Source organism: Macaca thibetana, chromosome 3, assembly GCF_024542745.1.
Source record: "Macaca thibetana thibetana isolate TM-01 chromosome 3, ASM2454274v1, whole genome shotgun sequence".
Lineage (NCBI taxonomy): Eukaryota > Metazoa > Chordata > Mammalia > Primates > Cercopithecidae > Macaca > Macaca thibetana.
The window spans coordinates 117,529,288-117,544,145 of NC_065580.1; the positions used below are offsets into that span (position 1 = coordinate 117,529,288).

Consider the following 14,858-nt stretch of genomic DNA (forward strand, 5'->3'; position numbering starts at 1 on the left):
ACCTGAGGTCAGGAGTTCAAGACCAGCCTGGCCAACATGGTGAAACCCCATCTCTACTAAAAATACAAAAAATTAGCTGCGCATGGTGGGACGCACCCATAATCCCAGCTACTCAGGAGGCTGAGGCAGGAGAATAGCTTGAACCTGGGAGGCGGAGGTTGCAGTGAGCCGAGATTGAGCCAACCTGGGCAATGGAGCAAGACTCTGTCTTAAAAAAAAAAAAAAAAAAATGCTGAGGCAGTCTCTGTCCAGAACCAGCCAGGCTATGTTTGGTCACCTACCAAATGTCTTTGGCATCACTGAGGGATGGATGTGCCCAGGAATCTCGATTTTCCTGGCACACACACACACCGATGATTATTCTCACCAAGAGGGTGGCTGATTTTCACTTGGGGGTTGGTTTCCTCCCTGGCAGGCACCAACTCCCCAACTGGTTTCCAGAGAAAACATTCAGAAAGTCAAATTTCACTCCTTGGTGCTAGAAAGGAAAAGGTTTATTGGCTGATATGAATAAGCTTCTATTTCCTCAGAATGGAAAGCTCAGGCTTTACAAAGAGGCCATTGAGAAGACAGGGCAGATGCAAATGCAGACCCCACAAATAATGTTATTTTCTGCACTGCATTTCAGCGTGAGTGAAGATCTGCATTCTGGGAAGGGTCCAGAGTGTACACCACAGCTGCCCAGGGCCAGGAGGATGGGCATAGGACTGAGGTCCTTGTGGCCCTACCATGTTTGTGTCATGCCTGGCTAAGGGGACCCGGGTGGCACCTCCAAAGTCTCCACGATTACAGTTCCATCTCATGGAAACCAGCCGAGATCTGGCTCCCCACTCCTGGGCTGTGAGATCATGAGCAAGCTGCCTGGCTCCTCTGAGCCTCGCTTCCCTCACCCATGCAATGGGAATGACAGTAACTGCTTCATGGGTTAGTTAGGAGAATTCAGGAAGAAAAGGAAAATATTCAGCATACTTCCCAGAGGCCCAGTGCCTGCAAAAGAGGTGGCTGTCACCATCATTATATACAAGGTATGAACTGATTTAGTGAGACCACTCTGTTCTTAATTTTCATAATGGTGACTTTTACCTCTGTTATTCTTTCTTAGAGAATTCTCTATTAGAGAATAAGGGACAGTGGGGCCACTTATTTTTTTAATGCCTCCATGGAAGTACTTAGAATCAATCATACATAGCCACCCAACCTGGAAAATGCCACTTTCACAAGTGTAAACGCTTAACTGGAAGCTGGGTTTCCAGGCACTGACCACCCCAGCACTGGGGGATGGGAAACACAGGTCAGCCGAGCCCTTGGTGCCCAGAACAGCTCCCAAGCAGCCTTCAGTCCCATGCAGGCTCCGCTTTTAGCACCTCAAGACAGCGAGCTGACATCTTCATCCTACCTGGCTGAGACGTTGGTGAAATGCATGTAGGACGATATGACCACTCCTATGCGTCCTTTCCCACCCTGCAGGAGACAAAAACATGAGCTGATTTTCTCTGAAATCCCACAGCAGAGATGTAATTAGAACAGGAAAAGACTCACTAGTGGACAAAATAATAGAGAGCTTGCTTTGGAGGTTAGGCCAGCATCACCCGCAGCCTTCCGGTCTGGGAGAGTCAGTACCCAGGGCAACTGGAGTCTCTGCAACAGGGAACCTGCACGCTGGGTGCAAACAGTAAGAGCGGGTGCTAACTGGAGCAGCCGTAGAAGCCCAGGAGGGCAGATCAACACAGCATCTGCCTGTCATTTCACCCAATTAGGCTGGAAGAAACTGTGCCAGGAGCTGCAGCAATTAGCATGACTTAATTATCCAGGTCAGACAGAAGTGAACGCCTGCCTGCTCATGGGCTGATAATGATCAGGGCTGCACACACAGCTCAGCATGAGTGGAACATAGATTCCAGCTTACTGGCAGCACTGCCAGCACCTGAGCTCCAGCTATAGCCCTGTAGCCCACCCTCATTACACACAGAGGAACCACTGTCCCAGGCAGACGTTCTGAAAAGGACTCACTCAAACCATAACCACAGACACCAACAGCCCAGCCCACAAACCAGCAACACCAGCAGGAGAAGCAGAAACTGGACAGGCCAATCCAGAGCCACAGAGCGCCACCTTCGAGAACATACTCTTACAACCTACAACAGCCGATTGCAAACCACAGCCCAGGAGCTACTTCTGCCCATTACCTACTTTCCCACAACTTGTGAGCTGTGAGTCATTTTTAAATTTTCAAACCATTGAGGAAAAATTTTGAAAAGATAAGATTCCATGCCATGTGAAAATGTGTTCAGATTTCAGTGTCCACACACAAAGTCTGACTAGAACATGGCCACTCCCATCTGTTTACCTACATCCAGGGCTGCTTCCACCCTCACTGCAGGGGTAGGTTTGAGTATTTGCAGCAAGACCATGGGGCCTGCAAAGCGTAAAATACAATCTGGCTCTTTTTAAAAATATTTGCCAATCCCTGATCTGGAATCACATAAAGCCAAAATGGCAGGGCCTCTAATATGTAGCTCCCTAACTTCTTGAGAAGAAACTACTGATCAAATTCAAGTCACAATTCTGATAAGCCCAGTCATACATGAATGTCACCCAGGAGCATCCTTCTCTCTGAAAGTCAAGAGCATGCCTTATAGATACTCAATGCAGGCACTTGACACACTCTTTGCAGATGAATCCTGGCACGTGCAGTTATTAACGGTATGGCTACTAGTATGCTTCTTGCATAAAACTATATTTGACAGCAATTCACCTACAAAGAAACAGCACCTCAGCCAAAACAGGCACACATGGTGGCGACATTCACCCCATTATCAATTGCTTTTGTGGCACTATTTATGGATATATAAAGCAAGTGGGTTTTTTGTTTGTTTTTTTTTTGTTTTTTTTTGAGACAGAGTTTCACTCTTCTTGCCCAGGCTGGAGTGCAATGGCACCATCTCGGCTCACCGCAACCTTCGCCTCCCGAGTTCAAGCAATTCTCCTGCCTCAGCCACCTGAGTAGCTGGAATTACAGGCATGCATCACCATGCCCAGTTAATTTTTTGTATTTTTAATAGAGACGGGGTGGCTCCACGTTGATTAGGCTGATCTCGAACTCCCAACATCAGGTGATCCGCCCGCCTCGGCCTCCCAAAGTGCTGGGATTACAGGCATGAGCCACCGCACCCAGCCTATAGAGCAAATATTAAAAGATCTGAAGGGACAGATAGAAATACCACAACCATAGGGGACTTTAGTACCCCATTTTCAACAATGGACAGATCACCTAGACAGAAAACCAGTAAGAAAACAGGGTACTCAACCTGCACTTTAGACCAAATAGACCTTACAGACATATACAGAACATCACATCAGAATGCCCATTCTTCTCAAGTGCACACAGAAAGTTCTCCAGGATAGATGGCACATTAGGCCACAGAACAAACCTTAAAGAATTTAAAAAGAATTCTTAATTTAAGAATTATCCAATATCTTTTTTTTTTTTAATTTTTATTTTTTGGGGGCATGGAGTCTCACTCTGTCATCCAGGCAGGAGTGCAGTGGCATGATCTCAGCTCACTGCAATCTCTACTGCCTGGGTTCAAGCGATTCTCGTGCCTCAGCTTCCCGAGTAGCAGGGAATACAGGTGCTGACACCACACCCAGCTAATTTTCTTGTATTTTTAGTACAGATGGGGTTTCGTCATGTTGGCCAGGCTGGTCTCGAACTCCTGATCTCAACTGATCTGCCCGCCTTGGCCTCCCAAAGTGCTGGGATTATAGGCATGAGCCACCACACCTGGCCTCAAGTATCATTTCTGACCATAGTGGCATGAAACTAGAAATCAATAACAGGAGGAATCTTGGAAAATTCACAAGTTTATGGAAATTAAACAACATACTCCTAAATAACTATTGGGTTAAAGAAAAAAAATCAAAAGAGAGATTTAGAAATATTTTGAGAAACACAAAAACTGAAACATAACACACGAAAACTTATGGGGTGCAGCAAAAGCAGTTGTAAGAGGAAAGTTTATGGCAATAAATGCCTATGTTAAAAGAGGAAAAAAACTCTCAAATAAAAAAACCTAATGTTAGGCTGGGCGTGGTGGCTCACGCCTGTAATTCCAGCATTTTGGAAGGCCAGGGTGGGTGGATCACGAGGTCAGGAGATCAAGACCATCCTGGCCAACATGGTGAAACCCCGTCTCTATTAAAAATACAAAAATTAGCTGGGTGTGGTGGCATGTGCCTGTAATCCCAGCTACTCAGGAGGCTGAGGCAGGAGAATCGCTTGAACCAGGGAATCAGAGGTTGCAGTGAGCCGAGATCACACCACTGCACTACTGCACTCCAGCATGGTGACAGAGCGAGACTCCATCTCAAAAAACAAAACAAAACAAAAAACCTAATGTTGCACCTAAAGGAGCAAAGAACAAACTAAACCCCAAATTAGTAAAGGAAGGATAAAACAAAGATCGGAGCAGAAACAAATAAAGGAGAGACTAGAAAAATAATAGTAAAGATCAAGAAAACTAACAGTTGCGTTTTCTGAAGACTAACAAAATTGACAAACCTTTACCTAGACTAAGATAAAAAGAGAAAACTCAAAATCAGAAATGAAAGAGCAGTCATCGTAACTGATGTCATGTAAGACACCAAGAAACACAAAAATACTATGAACAATTATGCAGCAATAAATTGGATAACCTGTAATAACCTCATAAATTCCTAGACACATACAACCTACCAAGACTGAATCATGAAGAAACAGAAAATCTGAACAAAACAGTAACAAGTAAGGAGACTGAATCAGTAATATAAACTTTCCCATCAAAGAAAAGCCCAGGACCTGGTTACTTAACTGATGAATTCCATCACTGAAAAAAAGAGAGAACTTTGCTATGGTTTAAATATCAGCCCCTTCCAAAACTCATGTTAAAATTTAATCTCCAATGCGGCAGTATTGAGTGGTAAGGCCTTTAAGAGATGACTGGGTCATGAGGAACCTTGCCTTCATGAATGGGTTAATACATCTGTGGATTAATTAACTAATGGGTTAACGGGTTATCACAGGAGCCCTCGCCATGTGATGCCCCATGCAGCCTCAGGACTCTGCAGAGTCCCCAACAGCAAGAAGGCTCTCACCAGATGCAACCCCTTGAGCTCGGACATCTCAGCCCCTATAAATATTAAGAAATAAATTCCTTTTCTTTACAAATTACCCAGTTTCACGTATTCTGTTATAAGTAACAGAAAACAGACTAATGCAAACTCTGCCAGAAAGCTGAAGAAATGCAAACACTTTCAAACTCATTTTACAAGGCCAGCAGTACCCTGATATGAGGTCTTTCTTAATGCAATAGTAAGTATTTAAGGCTTTGCAGGCTGCAAGGTCTTGTTTCCACTATTGAAATCTACTCCTGCAGTGTGGGCGGAAGCAGATATGGATGTACGTGAACAGATAAGAGGTGGCCATGTTCCACTCAAACTTTACATATGGAACTGAAGTAGAACACCTTCATATAATGTTCATGTAAATACAGCTCTTAGCTCACAGGTTGTAGAAAACACAAAAGGGCATGATAGGTTCATGGGCTGTTATGTTTTAGCACAAGCACCATTCTTTTGGACTTGGAACTATTCTTAGTGAAAATCATAGAATCACTAATTGCACAATTTTCTGTGGGTATTCTTCACCATGGACTGAGAAACAAAAGGTATGGCATGGATGAAATCTCCCAAAAGAACTGCAGGCCATTTCTGGTCAATCAATAACCAGGGTGTGGAGGGGTGAGGAGGAGACTGCACACACCCACACAAACACAAGCCTCTGCATCACACAGCAGAACGGGAAGCACAGCAGGACCGACCCTTACTCTGTTCCCGCCCAGGCTGAGACAGGCCCAGCTATGCTAGAAATTCCTGGCATGTGTGGAAGGAAACGCGCATTCTGCAAAGCAGGCGGATTTCGGCACATGTCAGCGATTTCACCCCCGCAGTGATGATGATGAACTTCTGTTAACATCGACATCAGCAATTTCAAATTAAAAGAGGGCTTATCTCTCAGGGCACAATTTCTAAGCGTTTCAAAAATGGTTTACATGGCACCAGAAGAGGGCAAGCGATTAGCAAATCACTTCTGAGAAGTTTCAACATGTTCCCATGAATTCCACTAACAAGAGCTGTCCAGAAAGCCCAAAGTTGCTTAGTGAAAGGATGCATTTTAGAAAGCTCTAGGTGGTCCTCACTGACACCTATATGTTTTAAATAATCTCATCATTTCTTTCAATTTCATTAAAAAATTGAAGTGAACAACAATTAAAATGGAATAAATGGCCAAGGGTGGCACTTTTCAAGTACAGCAACTCCAAGAGTCTTCTGACAATGCAGCTGGCAGCAGGTCTGTGTGCGCCCTAGAACCTGCACTTTCCACAGGTGCTGCTGCTGGGCCCAGGCTCGTAAGTCAGAAATGCTGCTCAGAACAGCTTACTACGTGATCCCAGGCAATGATGATCCATCAATATCAGGCTCACTGTGTCAAAATCACCACACCAAGCCTGAAAAGCATAGGTTGTTTTAATTAACAAGAATTATATTTATTTAAAAGTCTGTCTGTCTCTCTCTCTCTCTTTCTCTCTCTTAGTTTGCACCAAAACACAATTTGGGCGGAGAATCCATAATTTAACATAATACTTGAAAAGATCAGGTCATCATAGATAATTTGGTGGTCCTAAAGTGTGTACCTGTCCATTTAGGGGGAAAATATGATCAAGGTAGATGTGAGGAAAGAGACAACACCAGAGAGACGCAAATAACATCTGTGTTCCCCTGATGGAAGTTTCCTGCACATCGAGTGGTCATCAAATGCCTTACAGCTGTAAACATCACCCACAAACCGGCCTACCTAGTGACTTTGCAGGAAAGATATAATGAGAGTCTAATATAACTCAAAGGGAAGCTTCTTTCAAACTAAATTCCATAATACAATGGATTTCTGTGCAGTTTCTTAGTGTGAAAGAGTCTGGAAGAATAAATCACACACACACACACACACACACTTCTGTCTTGAACCGTCAGCACTTCCTAGATACTTTGATGGTCCTAAGAATGCTTTGTCAAACACACAAAATAGGGAGCTGCCCATTAACGAACAGTTACCCCAGCCCACTGGCTACATCCTTTCCCAGAGAATTCCTCCCTGACTCAAGGTGTGACTGGGATAAGAACTTTATTCTAATAGTACGTTTCCAGCAGGAGGGTTAAGCTTCACACACTTACCCCTCAGTAAGTTTGCTTTCAGTCCAACCCCTTTCAACACCAATCACATTTGAGGAGCAGTACAAAGCAGCTGAGAAAACTGGGAATTAAGACAAAAGATCCCAGAAGGTGGGAGGAGGAAGCATGGAAGGAACCTGAGGCAGCCAGGAGGAGGAGTGCCCGTCAGTTATGCACCCAGGCTGCCAGCACCCACCAAGCCTGCCGGGGCTGACACACAGACAGTCCTGGCCACTCTGTGAAGATGCACAGGCCATGTCTGCACTGCAATGGCTCCACTTGGAAAGGTCGACATGTTTACTGCAAAGGCATCATATCATCATCTAGTCCATCAACTGATTACCGTAACTCAGACGGCATGAAAAGTCTGACACAGTCCATCTGAAAAGGGCATAGCTCTTTTAAAAAGGAGAGCTTTCCATGAAAAATAAAATTCAACAAAAATGAAACAATTTACTCTCATAACCGTGGTCAATTTGGGGTCAACAGTTTCAAATGTCCAGCTACACATTCAGGGACCGTAATCCTATAAATTCTAAAGCCGAACTTGGGGAGGTGTGATAACTCTGTTTCACTCTCTAAGAGCAAGCAGAAAAACCTAAAAACACACCCATAAGGAGCACATGACACCAGCTCAAAGTGGAAATGTGCTCCGATGCAGCACTGTTCTCCATCGCAACTCCAAGGGCTGAAGCCCAGCCAGACCCCCAAATGTGAGAGGTGGGTGCGCTCACCCTGCAGTGAATGACGACCACATGCTGGGGGTCGCTGTTCAGCCAAGACTCCTGCGCCTTGCATATGGTGCACATCTTATCCAGGGGCGGTGCGTGGAGTTCTGGCCAGCCCACATCCATGATCTGCAACAAGAGAGGGGAGCCTCCTCAGTTTCCATTTCCTGAAACCTTCTGAGGCCATCTCACAATGACTTCTTTCATCATCGATGTATTTCATTTGGGAGTAAAGAGCATGCTGGGTGACCCTTTTCTAAAACTCAGTGAGCATGAGGACCCGCACTTCCTTCACTGGGAAGAAAAAACAAAGCGTTATACTGCCCATGTGATGCCGCTTCTTCCAGGGGCTCGTCTGCTCTTCCGCAGCTGGGGTGACAACTCTAGAAAGGTCTTTGAGTTGCTGATGGTGCAGGTTGTGTGAAGAGGGCCGCAGTCCAGGGATGTCTCAAACAGGAGTCCGAGGCCCAAGCTGCTGCCAAAATCTCCCCACTGGGGTTAAAATCCCAGTTTGGAGACGGCAGCCAGCCATCACCTACACACTGTGCAGACAACACGTCAGAGACAATCTCCTGGAAAGGCAGGACTTAAGAAGGAAGCACCTTCAAAACCCTGATTAAGTTTGGTGCTTGGACAAAGAAAATCACCACCATGCTAAGGACACAGAGACTCTGTGCAGAACTGCAGCGCTGAGCCTCCCGAGGCTCACACAAGTCCACAGTGGCCCACAGTGGCCACACGGGGGAGTTGTTTTTCCTTTGATTTCCTTTTGTCAGTGGGCGAGGACAAGGAGCTCTATCTTATGATGAAAGTCGTGGAAATAGTGTAAAATTGTCGGAAATTTCAGAAAACTGCCAGGAAGTAGGAAAAGTCACTATCCCTGCCACCACTCAAAGATAACCACTACAACGTTTTCATGAATCCCTTAGTCTCTTTTCTATGTACATTTAGCATAATTGAGATACTATTATAAATAAATTCTATACTATTATTAACTAGTATTAAAATAAGCAACTTATCATGTTTCTGCTTTGTTACTCTAATGGCTGCAAAATATTTCAACATATAGAATATACACAGCCATATGTACCATAACTTATGTTGACTCAGTCTTAAAATTCTCCCAAATGTTGCTATTGAAAATGATCATGGAGGGTGATGGGCAAGGGGAAGGAGAGCATTAGGACAAATACTTAAAGCATGAGGGGCTTAAAACCTAGATGACAGGTTGATAGGTGCAGCAAACCACCATGGCACATGTGTATCTGTGTAACAAACCTGCACGTTCTGCACATGTATCCCAGAACTTAAAGTAAAATTAAAAAAAGAAGAATTTAAAAAAAAAAAAAAATGAAAATTATCATGAAAGGAGTACTAGGACCGTAAAGAGATACTAGGAGAAGAGATCCCCATGCTGATGGAAATGTTTTGTCTCTTGTTTGTGGTGGCTGAACAAATCTATACATATGATGCAGTTTTTATTTTTTCTATACATATCTTTGTTATAGATTTGTTCCATGCATATATATATGCAGTATATATGAAAGATCCCAGGAGGTGGGAGGAGGAAGCATCATGTGTACAGATTTGTTCTACACATATATATGTAGTATTTATCATCTATACACATGATGCTGAGAAACACGCATGTATGCAAAACCGAGGATATGCGAGTGAGGTCCATGGACTATACCAATACCAACTTCCTGACCTAGATATTTTACTATTAGTGTTGTAAGATTCTCCCACTGGAAAGACTGGGTGAGGAGTACAGGAGATCTCTGTATTATTTCACAACTTCTTATGAATCTCTATTTCAAACTAAAAAAAAAAAAGTAATAATTAAAAAAATTGATTATGAACAATTCCTAATACTCCTTATCAAGTCACATTCCATAAAGACTAGTAGCAAATCATTTTTGCACAAAATAAGCATTGTTTACATTTTACAAAATGCAGAATATAAAGGGATGAACTCCATACCTTTGGGTTAAGCTTCGTAAGGTCATATCTCTTTTCTGAAAGGTTTAATACCTATAAAGGAGAGGAAAAAATGCCTTGTATAAAATAGATTTTAATATTTTAAAAATTTAATACTTTAATTTTTATTTAATTTTAATTAATACTTCAATTTTTTAAAAAATACCTAAAATCTTCACACTCAAGAATCAGGGGGAAAAAAAAGTTTTAGACAAATCCTTGATGTCAGAGACTTAAGGAGAAAACATACTGCATTTTTACATGATGTTTCCCTTCCAGGTACCGAGGATCAGAAAAGATTGAAAAGTATAGATGTGTGTGATCACAGAATAAAAAACAAATAAAATAAATAAGATAAGGATGGCATACAGAACCTTACACATAAAGTCTATATTCTACTTCATTAACTACCGTGTCACTATTGTTTTTTATTCTCATGGCTACAAAATATCCCAACATACAGGATATATATATACGCACACACACACATATGTATAAAATATATACTATAAAATATATATACACATATATATATAAAATAACTTCCATGGTCTTGCTCCTGGCAACACAAACTGACCCAATAGAGGGGTAGCACATGGTGGGGAAGGCCGTCCCTCCTCTATGGCCTGGTGGCCCCAGGCCTGGAAAGGGCCGAGTTCATGCCCAGCCAAGAGCCACGGCCTAAGTTCACTGAAAAATCACAGCCATTTGTGGAACCTTGCTAAATACTCAAGTAGAACAAAATGAAAAATAATATTAATAATAATGTTCCAGCAGCAAGGAGCCTTAAAAATTAACTAAACGTTCCTCTCACTTCAGAGTCAGAGATGTGAGGAAAGTGGAGGGTGGGGGCTTGTTCAGGTCACCCAGCAAGCCCTGTTTATGACAAGGTGGGGCGCTGCTTTGAGACCCACAGTTCATTTCTAACCCTGCACAAGAAAGGGATCCCCGCCATAGCCATTTTGCACAGGGAGCTCTAGCTCTGATAAAGCCCCACAGACAGGTGCTGGCCAGGACTCCAGGCGCTCTGCATGATCTCTTTGGGGAAGGTGGACTGGGGAAAAGGGGAAGGATGGCCAGAGAGGGGACTCGGGATGCACTGACCAGCCTGGGAGTGGCTTGCAAAGGAAGGAGCCGTGGTCCTGCCTGGGGCGGAGAGGGCCCCTGGTGAGAGGTACCACCATCCGACAGGGCTTGGCCACCCCTTCCTACCCACCGCCAGGTCACAGACAAGATGGGATTCAAGGGGAGAAAGAGGCAGGAGACTGAGTGAATCAAGGATCGGGGAGGGGTCAGGACACAGGAAGCACCTGGGCCAGGGCTGCTTTGGCATCAGACGGAGGCCACATCCTACTCTGCCACTTGGGTCCACCTCTCCTAGCCACTGGTGCCCTAGTCATTGGAGCAGAACTACGAGGGAGAAAATGACCGTCCTGTAGGCTTGCCGGGCAGATTAGCTTTACCACAGATAAGGAGGCCTCCTTACTAGAGATAAGAAGGCAAGTAGAGAAAGGGCTCCAGAGAGCTGTCATTCAATCCCATTAGTGACCATTGACAGCAGAAGGAAGTCAGCCTCCACTTGGGTTAGCAACCATGGGAACAGAAAACAAGGGGCCAATCGGAGGGTGAGAGATGGTGAGAGACTGTTCCGCATTATTCCTCAGATGTGGGCTCCACCATCAACTCGACACGTGTGTTTTGAAAATCAAGCTGTCTCCTTGTCTCCAGGGCAGCCCCTGGTTTCTTGGGCGCCCACCTAATCTGTCTTCCTAATTTCTGGCTCAGGAGGAGAGTCACAAGTTTGTCTTTTGATACCAGGGATGCAGCATGGGAGAGCAGGGGTGGCTGGCCAGGGAAGTGTCCCAAGGCACTGGGGAGCCAGCCTCACTGATGAGTGCGGGACAAGGCAACAGCCATCCCGGTGTTCAGCAGTCGTGTGTCCCTGAAAGCTACCTACAGAGACACATAAGGCTCCTCCCCAGGCGTGGCAGCAGAGAGACAGAGGACGAGGGCGCCATGAACTGCCGTGTGAGCCCAGGCCCTTAAGCTTCTCCCTCATGTGTAAACCAGTGTTCTGTGGGTGCCTGTCCCCACACAGTGCCTGCTGCAGAGCCTGCCCAAAGGCTCCCGGAGCCGCCCACCACTCACCAGGTAGTTGTCCCCATGCTTGGACTTGAGCATGCGTGTGACCTCCTGAAGGTTGTGCAGGTAGGACTCCTCGGAGCAGCCAGCAGGGAAGGACACGGCGATGATGCGCTCCGTGATGTAGGTGAGGTCCAGCCCGTGGCCCCCCTCCATGATGGGGCTCAGGATGACAGGCCTGTGAGAGAGCAGTGGGCAGGTCAGCAACAGAGTAAGGAGGCGACAGACATTCATCCTCCAGGAAAAAGGTGAGGACGACGGACGCTCATCCCCCGGGTGTTCACACCAGCACCTGGGCGGCCGGCTACGGGAATTTACAGTGTGCACAGCCTCTGCGCTGTGTTCCCATAATGGTGGGCGGTGTGGGGAGGGGCACAAGATCGAATTTTCCTAGCAGGGCATGACTGGGTATTGCAAGCTGCAGTCGGGGAATGCACAGAGAGAAAGCAACTCAGAGCAGTGACACATGGGCTCAGATGCAAAAGCACGAAGGCGGGAAGGACTTTTTGTGGTTTCACTGAGAGCAAGAACAGAGTCCCAGGCGAGACTCCTGGAGAGGGAGACTCAACCCCACTCTGAGGTGTCAAGGTCAGCACGAGGGAGCACCGGGAGGGGGCCAGGAGGAAGCAGGGATGGTGCGAGCAGAAGCCAAATATCAGCAAGCAGCTCCTCGTGTCTGTATGCAGCATCCTGGGGCAGGTGCGGCCAAGGATGAGGCTGGTGAGGTGGCCAGCTATGGTCATGGGGGACCCTGCAGGCCCAAGAAGGAGGCAAGACCTCATGTGGAGAGGGGACGAGCTGGGGAGGAATTCAGCAGCTGCGTAATCAAAGCGGCCTTTCATCTACTGAGCAGAAGCTCAGCAGACTCCTATCAGACAGCTAAGAGCTCCATGCAGCCCCGCTGGGACCCCACCCAGCTAACCACAGACCAGGTGGATGCAGGGTAGAATGTGGGGCTGACCAACCCAACCAGGTGCCCAGGTGGCCAGGGCAGGCGCCCAGGTGGCCAGGGCAGACCCCCAAGTGTGAGATGAAGACTGTGGAGGAGGGAAGAGGGAAGAGGGAAAAGGGCAGAAATGGCCATGTCATGGCCAGCAGGCTGAGGACTTGGGCAGGACTGGCATTATGGGAGCCAGGCACCCAATGTGACTGGAGACAAGGGCCTCCCACAGACCAGAGCTTCTCCACCAGCCCTGTGGGCCCCAGGGAGACCTGAGCCCCTCCCCAGGAGGGCTCCTAACATTAGGGCTGAGGGTGGTATCCAGGAGGAGGTGGAAAAGGATCCAGGGAGAGGGGATGGGGTTGAACCCAATCAGTGCCCACATGAGGTGAAGCCAGAGGCACGGGCGCACAGGACGTTTGCTTGAGTCCCTCCAAAGCGCTGCCACCAGCTCTGGGGTTTTCATTTTTACTACTCCTATGTGTTTCTCTCTTTTGTAAAATTTTGGAAAAATTCAAAACCATATAAGATGGTTTTGCAAACCTCCATGTACCCATCACCTAACTTCAAAATCACCAACACACAGCTAACCTTTGTCCATCAATACCCCCAGCAATCTCCTCCACCACTTTGATGGCTTTAAAGCAATCCCAGATATTATGTAATTTCATTTATAAACCTCACAGTATTGATTTCTAACAGATAAGGACACTTTTTGATTAAAATGTCTACAATGCCATTATCACACCTCCAAAAGAAATAATAACATCAAACACCCAATACCATACATTTATTTTTATTTTTTTCGAGACAGAGTCTCGCTCTGTCGCCAGGCTGGAGTGCAGCGGCACAATCTCGGCTTACTGCAATCTCTGCCTCTTGGGTTAAAGCAATTCTCTTGCCTCAGCCTCCCGAGTAGCTGGGATTACAGGCGCACACCACCACACCAAACTAATTTTTGTATTTTCAGCAGACGGGGTTTCACTATGTTGGCCAGGATGGTCTCGATCTCCGGATCTTGTGGTCTGCCCGCCTCAGCCTCCCAAAGTGCTGGGATTACAAGCGTGAGCCACCCCCCCACCCCCACCCCGGCCCGTACATTTATTTTTTAAGGTTGATTTGTTCAAACCAGCATCCAAACAATTCCCAAGGATTTTGTTTTCTCTACCTTATTTATCAGACATGGATTTAATTCCAATTCAAATGTTTTGAACACTGTTAGAACAGAAATAAAGCGCCTCCTGCGGTCACGAGGATCCACAGTGAGGGCCTCTCCAGAAGATGCTGGCTCAGGGCCCCCATCATCTGCTCTAAAGAGGCTCTTGCCAGCACACCCTGGAATCTCCCCCAAAAGTGACACTTCCACAATCAGGCCTCAGCAGTGCAATTATTTATTCAAAGACAATCACAGGTGTTTCTACCAGCTGGGCTTCTGACCCTGACACAGCATTTAGAAAACGGATAGAAAACCTGGCCTGTTATCACCTTTGATTGGCAATGCTTACAACCAAAACAGAAATTATGATTTCTACAGAACAAAATGATGCCATGCCCAAGCTTCCTCTGTGGAGAGCTGACCTATGGCCAGAGACACAGGAATGCATGACCCACACAGACACTCACCCCAGAGGTTTATCACGGCACAGAGAACTGGACAGCGTGGAACTCCCTGGAGCCTGCAAATAACAAAACAAGGATCATTTTGAAGTTTCCTTTCTTGCCAGTTTACATGGCACAGACACCACTGAGAGGGAACAATGACAGCTGTCCCACAGTTTAATCATCAACAGCAAGTCAATCATAAC

At 46.0% G+C, this 14,858-nt stretch overlaps 1 protein-coding gene across 16 annotated transcripts in view; it reads right to left on the minus strand.

The window, feature by feature from the left end:
- TNS3 (tensin 3) overlaps positions 1-14,858 on the minus strand; it is a 309,986-nt gene that overhangs the window by 149,193 nt on the left and 145,935 nt on the right. For 14 of the 16 annotated variants that reach the window (XM_050785529.1, XM_050785522.1, XM_050785526.1 and 11 more), the window contains 5 exons: positions 14,677-14,729; positions 12,120-12,291; positions 9,975-10,025; positions 7,998-8,120; positions 1,397-1,461 (listed from right to left, as the gene is read on the minus strand). In XM_050785529.1, the coding sequence (XP_050641486.1) occupies positions 1,397-1,461; positions 7,998-8,120; positions 9,975-10,025; positions 12,120-12,269 (389 nt within the window). In that variant the 5' untranslated portion in view covers positions 12,270-12,291; positions 14,677-14,729. The remainder of the gene's footprint in view (positions 1-1,396; positions 1,462-7,997; positions 8,121-9,974; positions 10,026-12,119; positions 12,292-14,676; positions 14,730-14,858) is intronic. The other 2 variants (XM_050785534.1, XM_050785535.1) reach the window with 1 other exon arrangement.